The 13,271-nt window shown below is 36.8% G+C and overlaps 1 protein-coding gene across 1 annotated transcript in view; it reads left to right on the forward strand.

Moving 5' to 3' along the window:
• Positions 1-203: 203 nt before the first annotated feature.
• Positions 204-13,271, forward strand: part of TTC8 (tetratricopeptide repeat domain 8) — a 40,168-nt gene continuing 27,100 nt past the window's right edge. Inside the window, exons 1-3 of the mRNA XM_015631593.3 lie at positions 204-412; positions 8,637-8,666; positions 11,632-11,752. Of these exons, the coding sequence (XP_015487079.1) occupies positions 305-412; positions 8,637-8,666; positions 11,632-11,752 (259 nt within the window). The 5' untranslated portion in view covers positions 204-304. The remainder of the gene's footprint in view (positions 413-8,636; positions 8,667-11,631; positions 11,753-13,271) is intronic.

A 13,271-nucleotide genomic window follows, 5' to 3' on the forward strand; every position in this document is an offset into this window, starting at 1 on the left:
ACAAATCAAACTCTGCTTTCAGCCACCAATGTAGTAAGCCCACGAGAGGCGCCGGCAGGGAGGGGCTCGGCCAAGAACGGGGCCGTAGCTCCGTGCCCGGGCTCGCAGGGCGGCCGGCCGGGACCGGCAGGGCCCCCGGAGGCCGCCCGGAGCCGCCGCCCCCGCGGCCCCGGCGCTCCGCCCCAGCCGGCCGAGGCGGGGCCCGGCGGCTCCGCGGCAGCACCAGCGCTGCCCCGCTCGGCGGCAGCGCGGCGGAAGGCGCTGGGGGCCCGGCCGGACCTCTGGGGCTGCTCTCGCCGGCGAGATGGGGCTGGAGCCGCTGTTCCAGGCCTGGAGCTACTTCAGGCGGAGGAAGTTCCGGGAGTGCGCGGATGTCTGCTCGCAGCTGCTGGAGAGGCCGCCCGGCGAGCAGGTAGCGGGGGCCGGGCCGTGACGGGAGGCGCGGTGAGGGACGGCAGCGGCCTGGTCCCGGCTGCCTCAGCACCACGGGACCCCTGTGTCCCTGCTGCAGCCGCCGGAGGGGCCGGCAGCGAGCACCGGGCCGTGCCTAGCTCCCGAAGCAGGAGGCCGGGCAGCGCCGCCCCTCCGCGCTCCCCGCTCCCCTCAGGCTGGGGGCGGTGAGCCGGCGCTGCGGCTCCGCCTCAGACACGCCCCGCGGAACCCGCCCGGGCCCGGAGGTGGGAGCGGGGGAGCGCTCCGGTACTGCCGAGCTCTGCTGTGACAGCTGCGGCGGCCAGGCTCTTCGCGACTAGTGCTCTAAGGCACTCAAGATTTTGCTGAGTTAAAGGGATAAAAGCTGAGATTAAAAATCAGGTCTGCTAGGGATGTTCCTGTTGATTTTATACTGATGTTTAGCTGCTGCGTGGCCCAAATCACATGAGGTTAAGAGACATGCATTTTAGCTCGGCTTACCTACGAGCCCTACCTTGGGACAGGAGGCAGGAGGCGTTCGCTTATCTCTCTCTTTGCTCTTTTTCCAGCTGCAGTCTTCAATACCTACGTATTTTCTCACCCTTTTGTAATAGCAAAGGATTTGATAAAGTTGTTTCTGGACTAATGTTTCCCTGCATGTAAACATTTTTTATGCCATATTTTAAAAACAGTAACTGAACAGACTTTATCTTAAACACTTTACAGTAAATTTGTAAGTCTTTCAAAGCATCCTATAGACAGATGTTTTAATAATCTTGAACGCAGATCTTTTTATCACAAAGGACAAGTCTTTCAAGAAAGCTGCATGGTCACACAATAGTGCAAATATAAAGCACAGTAATTATTTGAACTGGTTTAGGATATGTGTTTAAAAGATTATTTTTTTAATGTTTTATACTGTAAGGCACCAACAAGAAGCCATCAGCAGAAACATTTTTAGTGGAGAAAGTATTCCAAGAACATTATTCCTGAACCCTAAATGAGAGTTGTTGTTAGTTCCATGCTAGTGCTGTATTATTTCTATGTATTTACATTATTGGGTCTTATTTTTATGTGATCTTTGCATATGGAAGGACAACACGTGATTTATGAAAGAAACTCTTGAAATAGTGCAAATAACAGTAAATAAAAGTTGTAAAGATCATAATGCTTCTGTTGGTCTTAATTTATTAAGTTTTTAATGAGTAAAATGTTTTTCTATCTATGATCTCAGCATAGGTATGTAAAGACAACTGCATTTCTGCTCTGTGCTTAAGCTCAAGTATAAAATGGTATTGTTACACCTGTGAAGTCCAAACTTCTGCTGGGCTGTTTCCAGTAGCACTAGTAAGGAATAGAAGATATATGAGGCTGAGAAAAAATGCTAAGGAGGAAATTTAAAAACAGCAATGAGAGGATCTACTTGGATAAGGCCTTGAACAATCTGGTCTGCTGGAAGATGTCCCTGTTAGTGGCAAGGGCAGGGTGGAACTAGATCATCTTTAAGGTCCATTTCAAATCCTTTACATTCTGTGATTCTCTGATGTAGATACTAATTGGTTTTCCTTCTTCCAAATATAGATCACACATGGTGAAACACTTAAGTACATAAATTAAATTGTCTTAGACAAGGTACACATTCTCCTTTGAGAATAAGGACCTTGTATACCAGCAATATGAGAGTTTTTCCAAATTCTGTATTGAGACAAACAATTGATCACTTAATTTAATCTTTGAAATGTTCACACCAGCCTATAAGCTTAATTTTTTATAAGAATGAAAGAGAAGAAACATTTAAGATCATTCCCTTTGAGAAATGGTGGAGGGTGGGGTTGTGAACATTGTCTACACCAGATCAAATGATAAGCTCTTAGAAGTCTTATGTGAAGTCTTTGAATTTCAAGATCAAGTTTCATCACTATTTTGAAAAAACTTTCAGGCCACAGTTACATGCAAATGACAGGACTTTATAACTTCAGTATGTTAATTTCAGAACTGTGTTCCTATTCACAGTTTTGTGTGAAAAAGGTACTCTCCTGCAGCAGCACATTTCAAACCTACCAGACGGTTCAGATGGAAGAGAGGCAAACTTGAAATAAGATTAGTGTGGTTCTTTCCTCATATAATCTTCTTGAGGAATCCTTATTAAGAGCTCATTTTAATCAGGAATTAATGACTTCTAAAAGTATTTGAAAGTATATCTATTTGAGATTGGGAAATATCAGTTTTTATAACATTTAAAAATGCATGACAGGATGTTTCAGTCTTTGAAAATATTTCATACAGCAATGTTCAAGTAAAGTTTGCAAACACCTAGTGGATTTTACTCTAGAAGTATTTCATATAAGGAATAACAATTTAGAGATTTTCTTAAGACTAAAATAAGTGGAGAGATGATAAATAAATGGAAATTCATCATGTTGTCTCAGAAGCATCATGGAGTGTATTACATTCATGGTATGTAATGGCTACACAGCTCTTTTCAATCATTCCTCTCTGGTATTCCAGACAAAAAGCACCCTCCTGACAGGAGAAGATGTAGCATTATTTATGCCACCTCTTCATTGTGGTACAGCAGGTTGCAGAAACCAGAATATTGGTTAAATAACTTTCAAGAGTGCAACTTGGACCAAACTCAAACCAGCTCAACATACAAAATGTTACACCTAAAGTCTCTTCAACAAAACATTTTTTGATTGTCTAATTAGAATATAACTTTAACATCCATGGCAAACTTAACATGGAATGGCATTTATCTTTGTCAGTCAACTGTGTTCATGTTATTTAGATGTTACCCTTTTTATTGTAATCAACTTAAAATCCTAATATTTTCTGGTTATATGTCCAAATAGGCCTGTATTTATTTTATTATTCTGCTTCCCATTTGTAAAGACGTTTTCCTTACCCATGTTGCTGCTCTTTCAGCTCATTACTTTCTGACACTTACTACTTTCAGGTACCAATCTGTCCTCTTTACCCTACTGAACTTCAGGCATGGAGTAAGGGAAGTAATAACATGCCTCAAGAATATGTTTTATATGTCTTACAAACTATTCTGAATTTACTTAATACAACAGAATGAAAAACTGAATCATGTTTATGGATTGTAGTATATATGCCTCGCATTTAATAAAATCATTATTTTTCTAAAAACAATTATATTTGAAAGGTAATAAGATCCAAGGCTGAACACTGAGGTAATTAGAACTGAAATAAGTGACATATATTACTTAACTCTCCTGGCTTGCCTAGTCTAATCCTATTTTATGTTATTCTGAATTTATTGCAACAGCTAATTTGCTGTAGTTGTGAATATTAGAAAAGTGATCTATGAGTATTTTATTTCCACATTAATTGAGAGTCCAGGATCATTCTCAGGAAGTTTCACTTTGATTTCTGGTATCTGTTGCTTTTGAAATGGCATGTTAATGAAATCAGTAGTTCCTAAATATTTTGATTGTACTTTAATTCTGTCGTCTTCATCCACCTACTAAAAAATGGTGCTGTTTTCCATCTGTGTGAATTGCATTAGTAGTATTTTAATATAAGCTGGCAAATTATCTAAAATGAAGTATGTACCATTTTGGTACCTAAACCTGTAAGTGTGGTTTATAATGCTTAAAAAACACATAGCAATTATAGCAGATTTAATGGTCAGACTCTTAACGGTGGCACTTCTGCAAATCAACCCAAGATATGTCATGTTGGGCACTAGGAAAGCAGACAGACAAATGACAACACTTGCAGAAAGTTTGGATTAAGTGAGCTGCTGTGCAGCACAAGGGAATTCTCAACGGCTGTAATCACTGTGCCATCTGTTCTTATCCTCTTGTCCCATATTCTGCTAAGCATGTGCTTCCCAAGCTCTGCTTCCCAGGGAAAGAGGGATCTTGTAGGAACAGTAGCCTCTGTTCAGGGACTCACTTCTTTGAACAGCATGCATTTAGGATATAATTTAAGCTACAGGAGCTGGTGTCCTTTAAAGACAAGCATAGGTTGAGTTAAATAATGACTCTTACGGGTCAGAACTTTTTCATGCTCAGGCAATTGGCCTTCTCCCTTCTAAGACACGTAATGTAACAGCAGGAAAGGAAAAGACTAATAATGCCTTACTGGAGAGTGTTTTCATGCCTGAAAGAGATGGCCTTTCTTGTGTGAAAGCCTGCACTTTTTTCCCAATTTGTCTGCTAAATCATAGAACCACTCCTGCTCCATTGCATCTGCAGCACTGTCCTAGAGCTATGGGCTGCTGAAACCAGTTTTTTACAATATCCTTAGAAGTAGGTGCATTTTTGCCACCACACTTAAAAATGTAGTAAGAAAATTTCTTGGCAGGGTATCTTGACCTGTGCCTTGATTTATCAGTCCCTGTATGTATAGGTGAGTATTCAGGATATGTTTGTATCACAAGTATAATGACAAGTTCTCCTTTAAGAACATGGCAAAAATGATACAAAGATATTAAAAATAAGTTTACTGATGATCCAGTCAATAGTCACATGTACATACATTTAGAGACTGTCTTAATTGTGCAGGACTCTCTTTGAACCTTGTCACCAGATGCAATAAGCCCTAGGAGGTTTTTTAAGTACTTTGTTGACCTTTTAGCTAACTGTGCATGAATCAGAGATTTTCTCACATAGCAGTATCAAATACCGTGCCATTGTAAATCTTGAATTCTTAAAGAGCACAACAAAATTGAAATGTTTCAAAATCAGAAGTTTTCCTGAAGAGTTCTTAATAAATAACATTGTGGTAAAAGAATAATTAGCTGCTACTGAATTACATCTTGTGAAAGATTGACTTTTTTTTCTATAAAATATCCTGTGCATTTCTTCATTTAAGCGTCAGGAATATAAATGGTATAGGTGGAATTCACTTTTATGCTGACATTCTTATCTCAGGATAAATAAAAACTGTATTTTGTGTGACTAGCATTTGGGCATAGAAACATGTAAAATACTGGTGTTCAGTTTAATTATTTCCTATTGTAAGCAAACAGGCCTTGTCTTCTGTGCTTATAGTAATAGCATGACCTAGAGGAAATACAATCCAGGACTGTTTCTGTTGATCATCCTGATTAGTCACCTAATCTGATTACTCTTTGTGTTCCATATGTCAGATTCAAGGCAATAAACAGAATCCATATATGAGGCCTGCTCTAGTTTAACAATAGAAAAAAAAAAGCCTAATATAATTTGTAGACATATAGTGGATGTTCTTAATTTAGTTAATGATCTTCTATGAGGATTTGCTTTTGTTCATTTATCCTTTCTTCTCCCATGTTGAACTTACAGCTGCTATAATTTGCATGCTTGTTTTTGTAAGGTCATAATAAAGTTATCACGCTTATGTTTATGGGCATTGAACTTGATTTGAAAAAGATCTTCAACTGAAATTACTTATTGGTGCAAGAGACTGTAAGTCTATGCATGAAAATAACGATACTTAGGGAGAAGTCATTCCTGGGTAAAGGTTTGGGGTTTTTTTCTGTGTTTCTGCTCTTAATCATTTGAAGAACTTTTTCAGAATATAATAATTTTAATATTTTGAATGTATTAAATTATACTCACCTGCAACTAGTTGTAGAGTGAAGCCATATTATAATATAAGGTATATAATATATTCCCTCTTCTAGACTATAAGCATCATAAAATTTAATTATTTTAAGTATTTTTGGTATTCAAATAAACTGACTTTACATTTTAATATTAAAGTGCCCTCAGTGGATTTAGGGATCTGGATTAAATAGTTCCTTCATTGCTTTTACAATCTTTTGACTTTCAAGGGAGCTTTATGTGTAAATGAAGAATAAACTTTAGCTTTTGTTTTGAGAGACAAGCTTACAGGGCAATTCTATTTGTTAATCCTCTCAAAGAACTCTATTTGAAATCTAGTTCCTATGGCTTACTTGCATGTGTAGCAACTGTTGGATCCACCCATGTTAAAGTATATTATATTTTAATGTAACTTTTGTTATTCCATTCTTTTGTTTAATCTGAGGGTCCCATTACCTGCTTGATGGTTATTTAATATCACAAGTTACTTCTTGTCAAAAATGGAAACAATGTATTAGTACATATAAACAATGCTTACTCTCACCTAGAATTATGAGAATGCAATGGTTTTAGTATTATTGATCATCTCTACTTTTTTGCCAGATTATGAGGGATGTAATTTCTGAAATTTATATTAGTATAAGTGATCCTACATAAGCAAATTTTTTTGGTTTTTCAATTATTTTTTAAACTAATGAACAGTGCCTAAAGTAAGATACACATCTGTAACATCAAGGCGTTTAGTATTAGTGTTGACATAATATTCCTAACTTGTCCTCATTAGTTACTGTAGCACATATGGTATGGAAGACCACCTAATGTTCTTAAAACCATTTTCATACGGGCTGTAATATTCAGACACAATGGGGTAGATAAAATGCAAACTGAAATATCTCAATGTCCTTTATTAATTAGAAAGCTGAATAATTTATTTTAGAAAACAACTGCTATACATAAAAGAATTGTGGTAATTTATTTAATGTCACTCCAGGACAATCATACACCTAAAATGCAAAACCAGTTTCAGAGCCTTAGTCAGGCCCAGGTACATCACAGTCAACTGAGATTAATCCCTGAATTAATGTTTAGTTCCACAGAATACTCAGTGTAAGACATGTTATACATTCTAACACAATTGAAAAACTTTTTGGCTCCCAGTGCAATTCTTTAAAGACCACAAATTCCAGTACGCTACAGAAGGAAGATGTCCTTCACCAGTAGTCCAGGTCCCTGCTGTCATAGAATTTACCGACTAAAAATGTTCAAATTGAAAGAATTAGGTCATGTCTCACGCTACAGAGGAGTGATCTTAACATTCGCATTCTCCTGATGGAACAGAAAGAAGCCAGCTCTGAAGCCAGCCAATCTTGGCTGTAAAGCAAACCAGCAGCAGGGCAGTGCTTCAGCTGGGAGAAGACATTGGTGTGATCTAATAGCAGCTTACTAATACATACAAGGAGGTTATCAATAAAATGGAGCCAGAGACCACTTGCAATGATGCAGGGAAGTGGAGGCTTTGGCTTGGTATGAGGAAAAACTTTCCTGGTAAGGACAGTCAGCAGTGGAACTGGTTGCCCAATGGCATTGTGTACCTCCACCCAACTGGACAAGACTTTGAGCAACCTCAACTGACCTCATAGCTGACCTTGCTGTGAGGGTTTTGGACTAGAGACCTTCAGACCTTTGTAGTCTGAATTACTTGAAGATTGTATATTCAGTCTGATGTAGTTGGTTTAACTGTGATAGATTTGCACAATGCCTGATATGCAAGAAATTTTTCACTGCCTCTAGGAGAAATGATCTGACACTACAAAAGACTAATAGTGATTTAGAGAAAGTAACATGTATCTCCCACCTTCCCTGTCTAGAGCTAAAGTAATACATTAGGAAAAACCCATCCCCAGTCCCTGGAAGCAAACAGCAAAAGCCCCGAAGGGTTGTTTAAATATTATGTAAACATGATAATTACGCAGTAATTTTTTTCCTGTCAGTATTTACTCAATCTTAATGGAAGTTTTCAAGTAGGTGCAAGTTCCATCTTTTCTACTTACAATAAACTTAATCTGGTAGATTTTCTTTTGATTTTTGGGTAGTGCAATGGGCTGTCAATTTACATTTATTCCACTTGCAATATTACTAGCCAAATACAATGAATACATCATTTTCATCATAAAAGTGCCATGAAAAAGCACTGAAATTTCCTTTTGTCTTCTTGAGTAGTATCATTGTGATCACCAGGAGCGGTTAAAAAAGTGTGGAAAAATGGATTTTATTAAGTAGGCATTCTAAAGACCTTGGTGTGATAATCTGGTTAATTTTTAGGAGATTTGAATACTTCGTCCAAGTTAATTTTCTTTTAATCTATCATTTTTCAGCTTTATAATTCTTAAATGATAATCTAAGATTTGGCTAGGATGATCCAGCAGAAGCAAGAAAGCAAAGGTATCAGAAAGATACACTTACTGCAAATTTACTTTCATTGTGCAAAACACTGATTTGCTTCATAATGTGTATAAGTTTAGATAATGTCATAAAATGGAAATTTCGGTATATGTATCAGAGAGAAAATGTTTGTGCAAAATGAGGTCATCACAGAGTGTAAGTGCACTTGTATGTTTTTATTGTCTGGCATTTCCATTTCTCAGTTTCCATTTTCTCTCTTTTCAGGAGCTTGATTCTGAATACACTGTGTTTCAGGTAAAGTTCTTTCCATAAATACAATTATTAGATGCAATCATTGGGAAGAATTTCTGATATACTGAATAATACTTGGTTTTTTGCTAAGTCTTCAATAGCTTTTTTTTTTTTTTTTTTGTATTGGTAAGGCATTGCATTTGATAAGGGAAAGATTTTTGATATTTTGAACAGGGAGCTTTTATATTTGATAGAATTTTGTTTCTCTCATATTCTTCCTATATCTTTATTCAGCAGTTCAATGCTTTCTGAAAACTAAATTGAATCTACCTTGAACTGAATGACCTTCATCTGCAGATGAGATTAGGAAGAAAACAGCATGTATTCACAGATAGAACAATGTTTGTGCTCTTAGGGCTCACTTTTGTGTTGTGTTTCATGCATGTAGAGGTGGGCTCTTACCCATGCTCTTCCTGCTTTTGCAGCTCAGGCTCACTGCCTACCTTGTGTAGAGTCTGGTAACCTTGTAGGTGTGTTATGATGATTTGCATGAGCGATGGAAGATTGAGAGTAATTAATGAATTTTCACTCTGCCCGTATTAGCTCTTGATTATTGCAATGGCAAGAATAGTATTGTGCAGGTGATGGTATCTTTTGGCTTCAACTCACAGTCAGAAGAGATGAAATCCAATGTGAAATGGCAGCTTTAAATACATCTCCTTAATGTATTTTACAGGTCTTTAATTACAATCCATGAATTCATGCAAGTTGTTTACATAGAGAATGGTTTCTCTGAAGCACTGCTGGATATCTTCTTGAGTGTAATTATTACCCTTCACAATGTAGTTGTGTTCTGGGTTTTCATTGTGTATGGAGTAAAATTTATTATAATAGAAAGGATTACTGGAGAATGCAACCTCTTAGAAAAGTTTATTGCCATGTTCAGAGAAAACATTTAAATACTAAATTTATATTTTTAATTTGGTTTTTGTACTTTTCATGAACAAGAAGAAAATATTCAATTGAGTTACATACTTCTCATAAACTGAATGAAAAACACTGCCACTTCTCTTTCTGGAGTTTAGACTTACATACTGTATACTGCATATTTATATACTGTATCACATTTCTTTAATTGCTATTAGGGATTGTAAATTTTGTTCTGATTACAAGTTAAGTAAGCTTAATTTGTTGTGAATATGTCAGTTGTCTGAAATGAGCTTCCCTTTCTTTTTTCTACCATATAAATGCTGTTTCATAAAAATGAAGTTTATCTTCATAAGCTCCAGACATGGTGCTTATCACAAAACAAAATTACCTGTCCCAAAAAAAGAAAGCAGACAAACTGTAAACTACAAACAGATGTTTAATTAAGGAATACTGTGTGGTATTTGAATTTTTTGTTGGCTGTGAAACCTTGGACTAGGAGTTTTATACTGGAAGAGATGCCTAAGGAATCTATTTCTTATGACAGATATTTGCCCAGTAATGACAAAGAGGTGTTGATTTTAAAAACACATTTTCACATGCTAGTTAGTGGAAAAATCGCAATAATACAGTTATGCCTATGTAAAGAACTAACCTCAGTTTTAGCATTTAGTATAGAGGAGTTACTACTTCCAGTTTCCAGAAAAATATCATTCCTGTGGGCAGATTTTCTTACTTCTAGTAAGAAATTAGCCTGTGCTTGGCTATACAAGAGCTCTAATTGGAACATATTCCCCATATAGACATGGTTATGTTGACTGCAGGTATACTTGTCTTTGAAAAGAACAGAGTACCATCAAGGTATTAAAAATTCAACAAACTAAATACTTCATAGAATCATGAAAAACTGTTAAAAGTGTTGAACATCTAACAGAAATCTCAGCATTAATTAAAGGCTGTCATCCTACTACATAAGAAGGAAACTAAAAGAAAATAAAGCAGATCTGGATTATGGCTGTCTGGCCTAGATTCAGATCATCCTGCTGAATTCCCTCCTCTTCATTCTTGAACAAAGATTTCTAATTGTGGTTGAATCAGCTGGCTGAAGGCCTCCTTTACTTCTCTTTGGAAGAAAGCACTTTTTAAAAGAATAGTTAAATATTTCAGCGTCTTTAGATACACTCTTTTTGATTGACATAAATTTGCATAGAAGTATAGGGGAAGTCTAGAGGAAAAGACAGGATGAATGAGAAGTATCTCATTAAATGATTACTTAAATTATTAAATAAGCCTGAGTTTCAGATCTTCTTATACCTCTTACTTAAGGAACAAACATTTCAATGTGTTTGACCTTTATTTCTATTAAGACAGCATCAGTCTGTTTCCATTTTGAAAGGTCTCCTTAGCCAATATTAAATATGCTGTTCCACCAGATTGCTGTACTCCTTGTTAGAAGGGAAACAATTTTTTTTGGCAGTGATTTTTGCTCTGGAAAATTTATGATGATCTGTTCCATAGCTGATGAAAGATCAAGGATTGGTCTTGTGACTTCCTTTATCATGCCAGTTCTGTGACTACATTGCAAGCATATCAAAATCATCAAAGTGGTTGGACCTGCACTTACTTTGTTGGTATTTCTATATGACTGATACTGATTTTTCTTGTTCTTTTTTCTCCACACTGATTTGCTGTCTCCACAGTCTATGCCATAATTGTAACATAGACTAGAGTTTTGCTTGACTTTCCACACTGTTCAGATTATCCTCCAAAACATACAATATAGTAATTTGTCAGTTCAGGTCACTAAAATGTATTCCAATTAATTAATAATTATAATTAATGATTAATTATTCCAATCAACTCATAATCTTAAATGCCCAGGGTATATATTCATTCAGTGTTTTACAGCTAATGCTTTGAACAAAGGACTTAGTCTCCTTTTATACCTCCATCAGACAGATGGATATACTCAGATGTTTTAAGTCAGTACCTTATTCAAGCCTAATAAAACTGTGATGTGAATAATAAGTGATAAAATTGCTGATTAGATTATTTACTTAGTGTCTTGAAGATATTTTACTTTTTACTTATCCTTATTCAGGCTGCCTGGAACCTGAAAACACGAGCTTTGACAGAAATGGTGTATGTGGATGAAATTGATATGGATCAAGAAGGAATTGCAGAGATGATCCTGGATGAAAATGCCATTGCTCAAGTTGCACGTAAGATTGACTTTCACTTAAATACATTGACTCCACAAGAACTCTTTTGGCCATCTCTTATGTCATCTACCATACAATAGTACAAACCGAGATGACCTTAAGTATTGGTTAAAAAAGTGTTTTAGATTGTTTTATGGTTGCATGGCAATGTTGAGAACCACCATGTGTTCTTGATGTAGTACTTAGGCCTGTCAGATGAGTTCAGACCATGCTCAATTGTGTTTTGTTAGCTTTTCCCCTACATTTGAGGAAGTGTAGTGAGCATATAAGTGGTTGCTTGCTTTTTCCATCAGTATGTTAATTTCTTTTACTCCTTTCTGTCTTCTTCAGGCCCTGTGGAAAACTAGAGAAAAAAATCTGCTTGCAGTGTACTATCAGTTTTATCCATATGCCTTATCCATGTGCCTTAGCCAGATGTCACCTTTTGGCATCATGTCCTGCAAACATTATCTCAATTGATTTTTCTTCTGCTTTTCTCTACTTCATTCTTCTCTTCCTTCACAGTGCAGTTCTTCAGCTCTGCCATTGATTCTTCTATACAATTCTTTTTCAGCTTCATCATTTCCCTTCCAAGTGGACAATAATTAGTTGTCTTCCACTACTTTTTTAGCATTACTTGTAACTTTTTCTGTTTCTTTAGTATAGTCTACATGGAAATGTTTATGTAACTTATTAAGCATGGCTTTCTACCACATACCATGAAAAGGAGTTCAAGAGAAGAAATGAACATAGGCCAGAACTGATACTTGAAGTGTTAAAAGGTTTTTCTGTCTGGATAGATGTAGGCAATTACATATCTATCTGATGACATTTTTTAAAATTTTCATTACATGCTTAGTCACAGTCAAGCAGTAGTGGAGATGTGTTTATACATTACGATCAACTAATTATAGATATCTGTCTTAAAACACCATTGTAATAAATTTTAGAGGTTTTATTTGATTTTATGCCCCCTGAAGAGATTATCTTCCAAGAAAAATGATTTGATGAATACTATTTAGAAATAAGATATTCTGGAAAAATATATTCAGACTATGCTGAAACTGAAAAAAAGGTGACTTTCTGGATAGTGTGTCATAGATTTCAAAACCAAAGAAAATTATTACAATAGTGTAGCCTGCACTTCTGAATCATTGAGATAAGACTTTGCTGTTCATGCTTCAAATCTGCTAGTTGTGCCTGTACACAGACACAGAAGAATTCTTCATCAGTTCACCTGGGCTCAAGCTGGTTCAGTGTTTTCACTGATGACCTTTGCATATGGATGTGTTCTTACTTTGCAGTGCTCTAAATTGTAAGGGGGATCTTACCATGGTCTAGTGTCATGAGATACCATTCTGCATCTGCTCTGTAGGTGAAGGTTTACTTACTCAAGTCTGGGTGCCAGATAGAAAATGTACCATTTCGAGTTAGCCTGATCTCATAGTTTCAGTAACCTTCTTTAGCACTGTGTGCTATTTCTAAGATGTTCTTGATAATTGTTTGGGTCAACCCCAGTAGGTATCCACACAGGCAGTTG

Source organism: Parus major, chromosome 5 (assembly GCF_001522545.3).
Source record: "Parus major isolate Abel chromosome 5, Parus_major1.1, whole genome shotgun sequence".
NCBI lineage: Eukaryota > Metazoa > Chordata > Aves > Passeriformes > Paridae > Parus > Parus major.